This window comes from Convolutriloba macropyga, chromosome 6 (assembly GCF_964194025.1).
Source record: "Convolutriloba macropyga chromosome 6, txConMacr16.3, whole genome shotgun sequence".
Lineage (NCBI taxonomy): Eukaryota > Metazoa > Xenacoelomorpha > Acoela > Convolutidae > Convolutriloba > Convolutriloba macropyga.
In genome coordinates, this window is record NC_134473.1 from 38234288 (window position 1) to 38251451 (window position 17164).

The window sequence follows — 17164 nt, forward strand, 5'->3', positions numbered from 1 at the left end:
ATTTTTCTACCAGGGACGAATTAGAACCAAAAGTTACTTTTAACGGAATTTTAAAAAAATCTGCTGAGAGTTGTCGTTATCTAGGAATACACCTTGACTCAAAATTGACTTTTGAAGCACATCTAAATGTAGTTTTTAAAGAAATGGCGGCCGCCATTCAATCACTAAATCTGGTAAGAAACCATATACCTTTCAAGGTAAGACTGCAAGTTTTCAAATCTTTAGTCCTGTCTCATTTGTCATTCAAGCGAGTTTATTTACAAACATTGTCAGCAAAAAACATACCGCGTATAAATCGAGAGATTAATTGGGGCATAAAAGTGCGTTATATGCGTCGTAAATTCGATCATTGTCGTGATACACTTCTCAAATCACATGTCCTACCAGCTGAATTAAATATTTCAAAGCTTAGTATTTTGAAACTCCACACAGATTTGAATCAGTGGATAGTATCAGAAGCATTTAAAAAATGTGCAAACCGCCTACACGTAAAACAGAACAAACAGACAAAACAGCTGATAATATGATTGCAAGAGTAAAAGATCTTTGATTTTGACGAGCATACAAAAAAGAAATACGTTACCCTTTAACGTAAGAGCGACGGAGAAAAAAACTCTTTTCAAAAGAACTTTAACGGAGTTTTTGCAAAGTCAGCATGAAAATTTTCCAATAGGTAGACAGTTAGGATCATTCGAGTCTTATTTTGATATATAGTGTAACGAACAGCTTAGTGGGTAACATCAATTAATAACCAGAAGATAAATGTATGATTTTGATTATTTCAATAAATATTCCTGATTATTCTGAAGGCATGTAAACTTTAACCTTTCGGTTATATTATTAATTTACATGTTTGAAAAAAAAATGATTTCCTCGAGTAAACAACACAAAAAATTCACTGAGTAAAGAAATGAGACTAACTCATTAGCACAAGTAATCACGTAATTTTCGAAGGAACAATTAACTAAGATTGTTAATACGATTTTCAATCTTTCCTCACCAAATTAGAAACACAGATGTCTTTCAAGTAACACAACCTTTTTACATATCTAGCTTGGTTGACCTCCAAGGGGTTTCAATTAGTTTTTGCATTCGCAAATTAAGTTTAACAAGTGAATGAGTCATTTTCTAAGCGAAGGAACTGAGCTAGAGAGGTGTAGAAGCAGAGGAAAAAGGCCACTTCTCGGCACGTGATCAGACGCTCTTAGCAAATATTAAATTTTAAAGAATTGACACTTCGAATTTAAACGTTGAATTTAAAGAATTGAAAATTAAAAATAAATATTTCTAAGAATTTTGTGAAATTTTGCAATTTTGCTATTAAGTTCACTATCAACCTCGAAAAACTTACAGCCTAAAATTGAACAATATACAAAACAAGTTCAATAGTTAAGCATACAGGATAGGATCCCGGCTTATTTGGTTTATATATGTTACACAAGGCAAACGTTACATATGCAACACAATCGGTAAACTGAATATTATTAATTTTTAACTATAAAAAAACATAGCTCGCATAATAAAAACTTAATTTAAATTCGATACCTAATTTGCAATGAAAACCTAATTTTTCCAAATGAGTCAGTACGATTGGCGGTTTACGCTTATATTACACTTATAATGACTTAAAGCTAAACACTTACTCCCTGGTACTTATAACCCCAAATCGCAGAACTGGTTGTTTAAAATTTCTAACTATAAAAATTATCGCTTTTAAAATAAACCTTTAAATGAGAACGTAAATTTCAATAAACATAACCAACTAACATCAAAAAAAATGTTCTCAAGTCAGTCGGGGGGAGGGGGAGGGGTGAAGGGAGGTAGCATGAAAGAGGCGGAACTCACGCGTTACCTAAGGGGCTTCAAAAAGACGTCGTTAGAGGTTATTACAAACCTGTTAAAGTGTTTCAGGTGTCTTTTAGTAGTACCATTTTCTGTACTCTTTTCAGGTGTCTTTTAGTAGTCAGCCGCCGCCAGCTGCTGAAAATTGTGAAAGAGAGAAGTTGAGCTCCCGCAAAACGCAAAAATTCAAGGGCGTAAAAGTCACTCGGAAAGACAAAACGGCCAAGCAAAAAAATTGCATAAAAAGGGACACACTTGAACGATAATTGCCTCAAATGCGGGGACGGGGAAGACCAATAATACAATACTTATCTTCAACACCATGAAATAATGCATCCACAGCAGTCTATGCTTACTATACGTTTTTAGAGTACTAAAACTTAATGCGTTAGGTTTTCCCAGTTTATCCTCCTTTTGAGGTTGAAAAGTCAAACTGATGAGACAAAATTACGATCAAATTGTCCGATTAAAAGATTTGGTCAAATTGAGGTTTAGAATAACTACAAACAAGTCTTCTAAAAGGATAAAACCAGATATCAACATTATTTTTAATGTAATAAGAGTTTAAGAAAATAATAGAACATATCAACCTGTTACACCCAAGAGCTATAAAGAGCTCGCAAGCTCTTCATTATCAAGAAAATCGAAATTAAAATTAAATTTAAATTATTTATAAGTTGAAATGTTATCGAACTTAAAACTGTTTAGAAGATTTAACATTTTAAATGATGCAAAAAAATTGCAACAGGTAAAATTATGATCTCCCAGCAAAAATAACTATATCAACTTCAAAAAAACTTCCTGAAAAACCATAAGGAAAGTGCTTGCAATAGCATTTCAATTGCCGAATGGGAAATATCTTTTGAATCCATCATTTCAGAAAAACTTTTTATCAAACTGGATTTTTCCAGACTCTTCTCATGTGAAATAATAATTGAGCGCCATAAAAGAGTGAGATTAGTCTAGCCGGGTAAGAAAGAATAAAGACGATTTAACGAAAGAAAACATATTTTTTTCAACAGATGGACTTACGCATTGGCCGCTCCTTCAGCAGCAGCCGCAGCCTCGCTTGATGCTTTTATTTTGGCAATGACCACTTTCACTACCACAATTACCAATCCTGCAATGCATATCAACCCCACCACCACAATCACTGTGATCACAATCGCTGCTTCGTACTCCTCCAGACCCATCAACAAAGTTGCTGAAACAATTTAGTTATTTAAAATTTTTAAAAAATGATAATGGATATATCAGCAATCGAGAATGACTTCTAAAGTTTTGTACTTAAAACGCTTCGAGCTCCATCATGTCAGGCTTTTTTTTAACTAATAACGTACGTCAATTTCTAAACATAACCAGCTAACGTCGGGCGAATGGCTCTCAAACGACTGGCAAGCGGTTGAGTTCGTCAGTGGCTAGGTGAAGCTTAGGGAGGCTAGCTTAAACTTAACTGAAGGAGAGTGTTGAGGGGTGAGATGGAGCGGGGAGGGAGGGGGGCGGAGGGAGGGGTCTCGAGCATGCGGGGTTGGGGTTGAATGGGGTGGAGGGGAAGGGGTGAACGAGGGGGAGTAAGAGATGGTGTAGTGGGAGAGGGGTAAACTATAAAGACCGCCAATTCCACCATAAACTTAAGATGGCAGATATGATTCCCATGAACTTTTTAGTCCACAGCTTTTGAAGGTAAAGTCTGGCAAGAATCTTGCAAGTTTCCTGCAAGAATTTAAATTCATGTACCATCCTATAAACAAGTGAAAAAGTACCATTTTATGTATCAGAGATGGGATGCTAATTAGTTTAGTGACTCACGCTTTGTGTATTGGTAACTGATAGATGTGGTTTTGGAGGCCTCATTAGAGTTGATGCTTCCATCGTAGAGAGCAAACACCTGAAGCATCAAAATTACTAGTTCTCAATCAAAATTCCTTGAGGAAAATCAAAAAGCTACAACCCAATGTGACAATTGAATTGAATTAAATTTAACTGGAAAGTAAGTTACAAGACGCACAATTGGAGAATGGAAAATAAATAGAGCAACCCCAAAGTGGTCAGAACAAAATTTCTCGTCAATATGGTTGTTCAATAAAACCCTAACTCAAGAAAAATGAGTGATAAACTTAGTTCAAGAATCATACACGGCTAATATATGATATTATATCTATTATGAAGCATTGCCTCGTACAATTTTTGCGTGGAACCGAGCTACTAATCATATATTATCCTAGCATGATCGCTAGGGGTACGCATACAATTACAAAAATATGATATATGACACTTGTATTATTACCATGAAATCATTCAATTTCTTCGCATTAAACCCCTGTCAAGATATTTCATTGTATAATTACCAAAATATGAAGTGGCTGTCAACCCGGGAGGAAAACACAAGACCTACAGAAACAAATTTCACTGTGTCTTGACATTAGCGGACTGCGTCATAACTGGTCATAACACTTATTAGATTTGGGTGGTAACTAGCAATAATTTTGGCCTTGAGTTGCCAAATTAAAATTGGAACTAAAAAGCATGTAAACTGTCGATTTTAACATAAATTTAAACCGCTTTGTGACTAGAGATAGCTTTGTTAACATTATCAATTTTTCGCTAGTTGGCTCTGACCTTTAAAATATCGAAAGTACTGACAGAGATAAAAAACCGTACAGCTAATTTTGATAACAAATCATTTAACAAAAAATTCAGACATCAGTCACAGATTTGTACAAAACAACTCTAGGGCTTATTTAGTTGAACAGAAAGTCGCCAAATTTATTTGCTCTGTATAACGTGACTGAAAAAACAGTGGTTTATGTGTGTGTGAAGATTAGGTGCCATCTTGAAAAGAAGAGTTTCAAGGAACAGAGGATACAGGCCAATGAAGAAGCGACATAAAAGTCAGCATCAAGCTGCGCTAAGATACTCACAGCCAGTCCACACCTTACTGATTACAAAATGTGAATAGGTTTCCAGAAGTCCACAAGAATTACCAATGTCAACAAGTGCAACCAAAAATATAAAACATTCTACTGCAGTTGGCAATTAATATGAACTGAGGACCAACTTTAGCAGCGCCCTCTGTAACAGCTAGCAGCGTCAACGAAAACAAACGAGAACCAGGAAAAAATTGCTGTAGCAGCTTAGAAAGAAGACAAAGGAGTTTTTCTTCGAACCCAAATTATACCAATTGACATCTGTAAAGCTAACGAAACTTCGGAAATGCGAGCGATTATCTATTTAGATTCACAGAGCAACCTCACCAAAGACGAAAAATGCAATGAATGAACTACAGAAGGAGACTTTAAACGTTAACTAAATTCATAACAACATCGGATCGGTCATTTTGATTTTGAAACAGGTAAGAGCGACGGTTTTCCAATAACTGTCCAGCAACTTGGCCTTCCACAACTTCCACATCCACGACTGGACAAAACTCTGGGACTCAATTTGGCCGACCCAAATTTCAATCAAACGTCAACTATACACTTCTTGACAATGTGACAGAAAATTACGAAGATTTAATCATGTTCCCAATGACCTTGAGAACTCAAGAAAAGCATGACATTTGCTGATGATTAAAACTACCGCCAAAAACCTGAGAGTTACTCTTTCCCAAAAACATCTGACAAGAAGTCGCAACCAAATATGAGCAACCAAAAGTCTAGAATATATGTTTCACTACATAAATTGGAGACCTAACTCCGTGATTAAGAAACATTTACTACCTTCTGAAACGGAATTTTTTTTATAAGCAAAGAGGGTAACATCACCCCCCCCCCCCCCCCCCCCCCAACCAAAGACAAAGAAACCGTACCAAGATTGTGCCTCATCAAGATTGTGCCCAACTAAAGGGCCTACCTGAATACATAGCTACCATATCAGTGAAATGAAAACTACCACTGAACCAGCAAGAAGGACAGAGTCACCAAAAAGTTCAGGAAGAAGAGATTAGATTCGTCTTCAAAGCAGCTGCATCACGAAAAGCCCCCCCAAGACGACTTTTTTTGGTCTCAAACGTCACCAAAGACGAGGAGATTTTTTTTCAAGGGTTCCAGACGTCACCCGATCAAGAAGGCCTGACTTTTTTTTTGGTTGCAGACGTCACCAAGAGATGATAGCCCGAGGTCCCAGACGTCACCTCAGAAGTCCCTTTCCCAGTTAGACGTATCCAAAAAAAACTTGAATTTTTTTTGCGACAAAAATCTCAAAAACATGAAAATTGTCCCCCAGCGAGCTTTTGTCGATGCTTTATGAAAGAAATAGCCATGAGAAACCACATGTCAGCATTTAGCAGCAAAAAAACACAGATTGTACGAAAAAACGATATAGCCTTTTTTGGATCAGAAAAATTCAAAAACATTTTTCTGAATTTGTCGCAAAAAATCTACATAATAGTAAAATAAGTAGTTTAATAGAACATCTCAGTTGGACCTTAAATTGACTTTTTTTAAAGTCTAGTTTTTATGTAAAATTTTTGCACAAAAAAAGAAAAAGTCGCAAAAATGCTTTTTGAGGGTCAAAAATCAAAAAACGTTATTCCAACATTTTAATGAAAATTTTTTAATAAATCCAAGAAAACCTATTGATTGGGCCCCCTCAGTTTGCTATAATACAAGTTTTAAAGTTAGTTTATGAACTTCGCTTTTTAGCAAAGAGACAACGAGAATTTGGCAAAAATTGCTTCTTTGACCTTAAAAAAATCAAAAAACGTTTTCTTGACGTTATGATATAAACTATTAGAAGATCCAAGAAAACCTATTGATTGGGCCCCCTCAGTTTGCTATGATACAAGTTTTAAAGTTAGTTTATGGACTTTGCTTTTAGCAAAGAGACAACGAGAATTTGGCAAAAAATGCATCTTTGACTTTAAAAATTCAAAAAAAGTTTTCTTTACGTTATGATATAAACTATTAGTAGATCCAAGAAAATCTATTGATTGGGCCCCCTCAGTTTGCTATAATTCGAGCTTTAAAGTTAGTTTATCAATTTAACATTTTAGAAAAGAAGCAACTTGATTTTAGCAAAATTTCATCTTTGACTTTAAACATTCAAAAAAGGTTTTCTTGACAGTATGATATAAACAATTAGTAGATCAAAAAAATCTATTGATTGGGCCCCCTCAGTTTACTATAATTCGGGCTTTAAAGTTAGTTTATCAATTTAACATTTTAGAATAGAAGCAACTTGAATTTAGCAAAATTTCATCTTTGACTTTAAAAATTCAAAAAACGTTTCCTTGACAGTATGATATAAACAATAAGTAGATCCAAGAAAATCTATTGATTGGGCCCCCTCAGTTTGATATAATTCAAGCTTTAAAGTTAGTTTATCAATTTAACACTTTAGAAAAGAAACAACTTGAATTGAGCAAAGTTTCATCTTTGACTTTAAAAAATTCAAAAAACGTTTTCTTGAAATTTTCTTATAAACAATTAGTAGATCCAAGAAAACCTATTCATTGAGCCCCCTCAGTTTGTTAAAAAACAAGCTTCAAAGTTAATTTATCCATTTTGCATTTCAATAAAGAGGCAACATAAAATTTGCAAAATTGCTCCTTAGACTAAAAAAACTCAAAAAAAAAGTATTCTTGACGTTTTGATAGATACAATTAGTAGATCTAAGAAAACCTTTTCATTGAACCCCCTCAGTTTTTTATAATACAAGCTTCAAAATTATTATTTCGATTTTACATTTAGTAAAGAGGCAACATAAAATTGGCAAAACTGCTTCTTTCGTTCCAAAAAAAATTAAAAACGTTTTCCCAAAGTTTTGGTTAAAACACTTATTAGTCCCAGAAAACCTGTTGATCCCACCCCCTCAGTTTATTTCAAAACAAGCTGATATATAAGTTTTCATCACTTTTGCAAAACTTTATTCTTAAGAAAACCAGACAATCACATTTTTGCTTTCAATTTTTGCATACTAGCCGCGCGCTTAGTTAATGGGGTAGTATGCACTGAAAACAACTTCAAGAAAAACGAAAAAAGAGGAAAAATTAAGAACTCTATTTTCTTTAGATCAAAAGCAAGAAAATCAAAAGCTCGAAATATTTCCCCACTTAAATTTGCTCACACAAATACTTCTTTTGAGTTGGATAACTCAAACGTCTCTTCCTTTTTGTCCGCGGTCTCAGAAGTCGCCGAAAGAAGTCCCATGCCCTTTTGTTGGGTTCAGTAGTCACCAGATAGAAGGAGAGAGTTTTTTTGGTGTCAGTAGTTACCATAGTAGATGATCTTCAAAACTTACTGTCAGCAGTTACAGGAGCGAACGGAATTTTCAAAGTAAAGATTTCAAAAGTCTTGAAAAGAAAACAAGAAGCAAGCAGTTCAACTTAAGAGGAAAGAATTTCAAACGAGCTCCAGTACAAATTGAGTTGTCTTGTCTGCTTGTCTGTAGCTCACGTTGCCTATTCGCACCGCAATAAAAACAAAATTTTAAAACTTTTTCAACACAGGGTCCAAGCAGTAGCAATCTCTAAGCATTTATTACTCCTTTTTCAAAAAAAAAGTGTTAGCCCTTGTAAAAGTTCGTAACAAAACCATTCAAAAGCCATACACTTATTCTACTAATAAGAAAATTTTGATTTCTCCAAGTTTTAGCAATTATTTGGTCGTGTCTATTGTAATAACGAAACAAGCGCGCGCAAACGGTTATTTTTCTTTTTTTTTAGATAAAACTAGCTAGATTTAGAACAAAAAAACCACTAGGATTCTATTTTTCAGAAAAGTTGCATCGTATTTTAAACAAAAACAAAACTGGGCTGATTAGCCTCACAGTGTCATAAACATTGTTTTTCAACTTTGAAATTTGCGTCGCTCCGGTTTCGAAGCCGTTTTCTTACCTGTTAGTACGAAAAAGACCAACAAGAGCAAGATGACAAAGAAGAACAGTCAAAGTTGTCAGTACGCGTTGAACAAATTCAAATTTGCAGAGCTGAGTTTGAAAAGCAAGCTGGACCTCTTACAAACTGCAATCGATCAGCGAAAGAGTTTCAGATTACTCACCCTGCTCATCAATAAAGCAAAAGCAAATGTTGACGAGCTGAAAACTACACTTGATGCCGTGTTAAAAGAAAGTCCGAACTCCAGCAGCAGTTCATCTGTCATGGAACGATATTCAAACCTTCTGTCACGTCTAGAGAAATTTGAACACGAAATTGACAGTTTAGATGACGATGGACTACTCAGCCAATCTTCAAAAAGGATAGGCGATGATGTCAGTGTAACAACTCATACGACTGCCAGATATCCAACCTCACGGAGATGCTCACCATCAATGAACGAGATTCCAGAAGCAAGCAACCCAGAACCTTCATCATTCTCCAACAAAACACCACCTTTACCACCGATACAGGAGAAACCATCGCTGTTTTTGTCTGAATGCCACACAACCAAACCAATGTAGTCAAAGTTTTTAAATGGCAACAATGAGAATCCGCTTTCTATGGGTATGAGTACAGCAAGTTAATTCAGACCAATTAATATCGATAACACATTTGAATCCAAAACAGAAGTAAAAAACTCGGATAAAAATTTTGCGAAACCTGAGACGACCGTCGCAAAAACTCTCAAGCGTTTTGCTCTCAGTGATACAACGTTATCTGCTGTTGATAATTTTACCGTCAACCAGCAGCAGCTTAAAGCAGAAAATGATTCAGTCCAGCCGCTTAGTTTTGTAAGCACGCAAAATAAATTTCAAAATCATTTTCCTCAGGAAAACTTTAATAATCAATTTCAGTAAAAAAACATGCTATCTGAATTTTCGCGAGATATCGCCGAGGAACGGTTTCAGACGCAAACGTTTGAACCAAAGAGCATGGGTTGTTACAAATACCAAGAAAAACGTAATCCCCGCATGATGAATCCCAGTTCTGTCAAATATTACAGTCAAGAAAACGCACAGAATCTAGATTTTGATCCGCAACAGACAAAACAACCAATTGAACTGAGTAACACAATGACAAACTTTAATCAGTTCTCTGAAAACTCCTGCCAAAACGCAAACAAATTTCAAACTTCTAACATATTTTGTTTACCATTGCATAATAGACAGGAATTGAAAAACACAGAGATAAAAATTTTACCAGGAAACTTTACTCAATTCCAGCCACAGTCACAAATCAAAACCGTAGGCATTGAGTCTCTCAACCCATTCGGTGTTCAACAAACCGCCTGTTCAAAAACAATTACTGAAAGTGTTCCCATTGCTCATTCAATCTCAACGTTTCCCCCACAAGCACAGCCTTCATTAGAGAAAAATCCCGAGTCACAATTACCACATTCACATCAATTTTCCAGCGTATTACAAACAATATCAAATGAAAGGTTCAGACACCCTTCATTTGAAATCAATTCTTTACCATGGACCTCAAACACAGCTCCATATTGGCAGAATCCAACGAGTAAACACTCAAAAAAGTTACCACCTCTTACAATTCAAAACTTTAATGGCAACCCATTGAAGTACCACGAATGGATAAATAACTTTTTTTTGCCTCGTACATAACCACACCATTATTACTGACACACATCGTATCACCTACCTGCAAAATGCAGTTACTGGAAAAGCAAAAGATGTCATCCAAGCGTATTCGTGTGATCCTGATTATTATAGCACAGCTTTAAACGAACTCATGTCATACTTTGGTGATCCTACAATAGTGGGGAATGCCTTCTTAAATCAATTGGAAAACTGGAAATCAACTAATGACTATAACAAGCAAAATTTTGTAGCCTTTGCTTTGTTCTTGAAACGTTTAGTGCAAGCTTTCCAATACCTGGGATACACAGCAGACCTACAGAGCTCAACACTTATGAAGAAAGCTAAAGAAAAAGTCCCGCAAAACATCCTCCTCAAATGGACAGAGTACACCGTTACATCAATCGAAACACAAGCTACTTTAGTTGAATTTCAGAAATGGTTAGAAGTTCAAGCACATGTGTACGATAAGATAAACCGCGAAACATTCCAGCAAAATAACTTTCGTAGAAACAACTTTAATAGCTCTGGAAACATGAATAACAGCGATAGTCACGAAATAAATTTAAGTACCCAAAGTTCAGGCTTTCCAGCACAGCTGACTAATCGAAATCAGTCAACAACAATAAGCAGTAGCGGTACACCGAAACCACCTAGCGCTCCACCTTTTCCACCCCTAAACAACGCAAATCAACCAAAGCGTTCTTGCGAAAAATGTCGAGGAAACCATATACTAGCGACCTGTCCCGATTACCAAAAATGCAGCCCAAGCCAGCGATTTGACATTGTAAGCAAGAGCAATCTTTGCTCGAACTGTTTGAGCAATAAACACAAGAAGCAAAACTGCCCATCAACAAAACGCTGCCAAATATGCAGCGGATACCACCACACAACACTGCATGACCCTGGTAAAATTATCAAGCGTCCATCAGCTGCATTTGCCACGAGCAATTCTATAGGTACAAGTTTTACCAACCAAGCAGATCAGCTTGTCAAACAGCAATGTGAACCAGGAAGTAACAACAATGCAAGCGCCTCATCCAAATCACAAAAGAGCCGCTACGGACAGTCTTTTGCAAACAAAAATCAGAATCAATTTCAGCGCGCTAATTTGAACAATGCCAACCAAAGTTTTAGCGTTAATCATCTACAGTCTACACCAAAAGAATTATTCGAACAACTTCAATTTATCCCAGTATCTTTTCTAAACGGCAAGAAAGCTTTCGATACGTACGCTCTGATCGATCCAGGAAGCCAATATACTTTCATACTTGACAAAGTCACAGAGTTCCTTGCTCTTCCATGCGAAGATCAAGAAGCCACTACGCTTCAGAATCTTAACACAGAGCATGATATGCCACTTTCAAAAATTTCTGAACAAGTGACAGTTGCACCCTACGAAAATTTGGATCAAAAGTTTCAAATTACAACCACTTATAGCACTCCTTGTTTAAATGTAGCACCAGCTAATACATTTGAACTCAACCAGTTTTGCGATGCACTCAAAGAACTGCGTCACATTCACTTCCCAGAAATAGCTGAAGACAAAATCGGTGCCCTTTTGGGAATAAACACTTTTGCTTTCACACACCCAGTTGAAGTCATCCCGGCAACTAAAAACCAGCCATTTGGCGTAAAGACGAGGCTTGGATGGACCCTAGCTGGAGAGTATGAAAGAGTGCAAAAGCAACCCAAAAAACGATCTGACCAGCAGAAACAGTACGTGTACCACGTATCACGAAGAAGCTCCGACGATCAGCCTCTCGATGAATTGCTTAAGCAATTCTGGAAAATTGAAGCCGAAGGAACTCAACCGAAGCGTGAATCTACAAATCCCGTTGACAAGGAAGTCCTTGATATATTGAACAAGACAATCAGCTACAATGGTGAGAGGTACGAAACTGGACTGCCTTGGAAAAAACCATTGAGAACTGAAAATAATTATTTTGCAGCTCTCAGCCAGCTGAAAAGTCTTCAGAAGCGACTCAGGAATGACCTCCAATTGAAAGAGTTGTATGAGCAAACTCTCACTACAGATCTTCAAAAATTTTATGTCAAGCCAGTTGAAATGCAGCAGCCAGAGCCCGAGAAAATTTGGTATTTGCCTCATCACCCGGTGGTTAATCCAAACAAGCCCGGAAAAATGCGCAGAGTAGCAAATGCTGCGGCCAAGTTTAGAGGACAATCTGTGAACTCCAATTTGATCACAGGACCAGATTTGCTGAACAACTTGGTAGGAATTCTTCTGAGATTTCGTGAAAACCCAGTTGCCATTCTCTCTGATATCGAAGGCATGTTCATGCAGATAGCAATAAGGCATGAGGACCAATCTGCATTACGCTTTCTCTGGCCCAATGAAGAGATGGTTAACCAATACCAGTTCACCGGATTAATTTTTGGTGCAACCTGCTCCCCATTTTGTGCAATTTTTGTTCTGAACCGTTGCGCAGAAAATAATGCAATTGAATTTCCAAAAGCAGTTACTGCAAAAAAGAACCATTTTTATATGGATGACTATATCCATTCTTTGCCGTCTATAGAAGAAACAATTGAAACCATTAACCAGACTAAAGATAGCCTTCATAAAGGTGGCATTCGCTTGACAAAATTTGTGACAAACAAACATGAAGCCCTAAGGTTCATTGAGCAAGAAGATCGAGATGAACTGAAAGAGATCAATAGAGTCCTCGGTCAGAAATGGAATACCAGAACTGACTGTTTTCTAATGATGACATCAGAACAATTTCCCCGAAAAAGCAAGTGAGAAAACACAAAGGAAAATGTTCAGCCTAGTATCAACAATTTTCGATCCCCTAGGAATTTTGTCCCCGCTCACAATTAGAATCAAAATGCTTTTACAACAAGTCTGGAAGCTAGCCAAGAAATGGGATGAACCACTTCCCGTAGAACTTCATTCCAACCTACAAAAAGTGCTTGATAGTTACTTTGCAATGCCTGATATCGAAATCCCCAGATGGTTGAACTCCTCAACGAATCAGGAAAATAATCACCAGCTCCATGTCTTTGTTGACGCCTCAACCGTTGCATTGTCAGCAGGTGCTTACATTCGCACCCAAAAACAGGAGGAAATCTTTCAAATATCTTTTCTGCTTGGAAAATGCAAAGTTGCACCAATAAAACAAATTAGTGTGCCAAAATTAGTACTCGAAGCAGCCGTTTTAGGTACACGCCTCCGCACATTGATAGAAACCGAAATGACATTAAAATTTGAAAAAGTCTACTTGTGGACTGATAGTCGTTTTTTCTTAGATTGGATCAGTTCAACTAAGAAACAAGACGTTTTCGTCTCAAATCGACTCGAAGAAATTAAGAAAACAACTAAAACTGATGAGTGGAATCATGTCCCAACTAATTTTAATCCAGCCGACCATGGAACGCGTGGCCTTGAGCCATCAGAAATCCCCCCGAAATGGCTTACAGCACCACAATTTTTGCAAAACACTGAAAGTTCTGGGAAAGATTTGAAAAAGATTTCAATCGTAGGTGCCGTAACCAGAAATACAAAAACACCAATCAAACCTGTTCTAGACCCAAACCGCTTTTCAACATGGAAAAAGCTACTTTTAATCCTCGCAACTGTCTTCAATTTAATTTACAGAGCTAAGAAGAATCGTTCCGACAAAAGCCAATACACAAAAGATGATGTTTATTTATCTCAAAATTTTCTGCTGAAGTTGTCTCAAAACAATGCTTTTTCCTCAACAATCAACGCATTAAAAAGAACACAAAAATTACACGCCAAGAGCAAATTGAGAAACTTAAATCCAATAATTGACCAAAACGGACTCCTACGATCTAGTGGCCGTCTCCTATTTGCTCCAACAGAATTGGAGATCGAAAAATGTCCAATAATCTTGGACGCAAAGGAAAAGATTGCGAGACAATACCTTGAACATGCGCACAGAATTTGTGCTCATCAAGCAACAGAACCGGTCAAAGCATTCGTACAACAACGCTACTACGTCATTGGACTTCGAAAAACACTACTTTCAATAAAATACCGATGTTTTCTGTGTCGCCGTTTTGACACTAAAAATATACAACCAATAATGGCCCCTCTTCCTGCTTTTGCGCTTCCCCACAGAAGAAACCAAATTTCCGTTTGCCAACACAGGACTGGACTTTTTTGGCCCGTTTTATTTTTAGGACAAACAAGGCAAAATCGAGAAACATTATGGACTTATTTTTACATGCCTCGTTACGCGAGCAGTCCATTTAGAAACATGTCCAGATTTAAATACAGACACCTTCCTCAATGCATATCGACGATTCACCTGCCGAAGATGCCAACCTATTTTATTGTACAGCGATAACGGAAAAACATTTGTTGGCGCCTCCGAAGAGCTGAAGAAGTCGGTTAAGGCTTTAGACAAAGACAAGATTTATAAAGCCCTAGCTGCAGTGAAAACCACATGGAAATTTAACCCACCATACGGCCCTCATTTCGGTGGCGTGTGGAAGCGATTGATTCAGAGCGCCAAAAGGACACTCTTAATCATTCTAGGATCTAAGCGTCTCTCCTTCGACATCTTTGAGACAATAATGGTAGAAGTCGAAGCAATCCTGAATTCCAGACCCTTGACAAACGTTGCTGATCAGCCTGAAAACGAAGAACCACTCACTCCTAACCATTTCCTCATTCAACGCCCTTACAGTTCCTTGCCACCCGGAAACTTTGGAGACCAACAGCCAGCTAGTTTCAAGAACTGGAAGCACGTGCAGCAGTTGATGAACCACGTGTGGCGGCGTTGGATTAAGGAGTACCTGCCGACATTACTCAAGAGACGTAAATGGACAGACAACAACCAGCCTCCTCTGAAATTAGGAGATGTTGTGTGGGTACTCAAGGACTTGACGCCGAGAGGAATCTGGAACTTTGGAAGAGTTGTGGAAACATCCCCTGGACGAGACGGTGAAGTACGAGTTGCCAAAGTAAAAACGGCTTACGGCTCGTTCGTGCGTCCTGTCGCCGGCCTCGCACGGGTTTTTTCCCCGTAGTTTTTTTAATTCAACTTTTTCGCTTCGGTCTAAGGCAACATGAGCTACATCCACCCCCTTTGATGTTATTGCCCTTACAGTATTTTCATTCCAATTATATAGGTTCAAGGATATCGGATCAAACGACAATCAAGATGATCTCCAACCCCTGCCCTCCTTCTTGCAGCATGTTCCCAATGACCTTGGGAACTCAAGAAAAGCATGACATTTGCTGATGTTTAAAACTACAGCCAAAAACCTGAGAGTTACTCTTTCCCAAAAACATCTGACAAGAAGTTGCAACCAAATATGAGCAACCAAAAGTCTAGAATATATGTTTCACTACAAATCATTCGCGACAATACATTCAAGGAACCCAAAACAAAAACACGATTGCCTATCATTTATCTTATTCAAGTTGTCTTGTAATTGCACAGGAGAAACAACTTTAGAAGGACAGATCTATCTAACATCCTTCTACAATTGTACTGGATCAGAAAAAACTGCAACAATAAAGGGAGATTGAAGCAATTTCGACGACAAAGCAATGGACATCCGAGTCCCACTGGACGGCATACCGAACAAAAATTTGTGCAAAGATCTCTTCAAGAAAACAACAAGCCGCTTGATTACTTGTACCAGCCTTTAGGAAAAAAAGAATATGCAGCCTCATCTTCCTACTGCAGAAATTTCCAAACATTCGCAGCACATCAACTCAGTTGATCGAATTTGGACGCATGGAAGGAGCTCAGAGAGAAAAACGCCAAATCCAGGTACTACTACTTAATACTTGACTTTCAACTGTTTCATCAAAAACGCAATACAACAAAAACTTAAAGGTGGGCTAGATCTCAGTGGCACATTGAGAAATGTATATTTTGTGACGCATTGACTACAACATATGCAGGAGTTGTCTAACCGCCGTAGAATATAGATGATTGCGTGCGAACTCAAATGCTGACAGCCAGGACACGCGTTGCCTTAGCCTGAACTGTGTGTGCCGGCTTAGAACGCTGTGCACCACTGTTAGGAGCCCGATTGTCTGAAACTGTAACCGAAGCCATCAAGTACAGCCCATTTGCAGTCTTTGCGTTGGCAGATACAAAGAGGGACCCTTGTTTGGATCAAAAATACTTCAGAAAAAGTAGTATTTTCGTTGCTATCCAGATGACCAAAACCAAGGGCGTCAACTCATCAGCAAATTGGAAGATTGTATCCCCAGAAAAACCAGCTGATTGTGTCTCACGGTGAATTTGGGCCAAAAAACATGCAAATCAACAACTTTAGTGAAAAACACCCAATTGGTTGAATCGAAACGAAGAATCTTGGCCGTCTTCGGAAGCAAATCCTCCGCAATACCTCTACTGAAGCTACTGAATCAAAATTATCGATAGTAACGGAGCATCAGCAATAAGGCAATACTCAGAACTGGTACTCATCTTCAAAGAGTCAACAACGCAACGATTAATAAGAGTTGTTGCATATTTAATTATGTTTATTTGACAATTAAGGGAGCCATTGAGAAAAATATCGAGCACGAATCAGAGTCAGTGGATGCTTTTTAGAAACCATTCCATTATATCTCAAAAGCAGCAGACAAAATCGGTTTTTGACAAGGAACAGCAATCAGGTTGTTGAGTAAAGTTATTTTGAGAGGAAATAAGAACTTCAGTCTTCCCAACTGATCACAAACATCAGAAGCAACTTCTTAAAACTTTCAATATAGAAATTTTCTGTGCAAACACGTAGAAGAGCCTCTATGAAAAACTAGTTTTGTTTCACGACAATCAGAACTCACCTCATCAACGGTAGAGTTTCTGTAAACAGTCAATCTTTCTCACTGATTAAGTCA

General features: G+C 37.6%; 1 protein-coding gene across 1 annotated transcript in view; it reads right to left on the minus strand.

Moving 5' to 3' along the window:
- The window catches only part of LOC142341310 (uncharacterized), a 216660-nt gene that overhangs the window by 1932 nt on the left and 197564 nt on the right, over positions 1–17164 (minus strand). Inside the window, exons 42-43 of the mRNA XM_075392234.1 lie at positions 3652–3730; positions 2875–3046 (exon numbers count right to left, since the gene is read on the minus strand). Coding sequence (XP_075248349.1) covers positions 2875–3046; positions 3652–3730 — 251 coding nt within the window. The remainder of the gene's footprint in view (positions 1–2874; positions 3047–3651; positions 3731–17164) is intronic.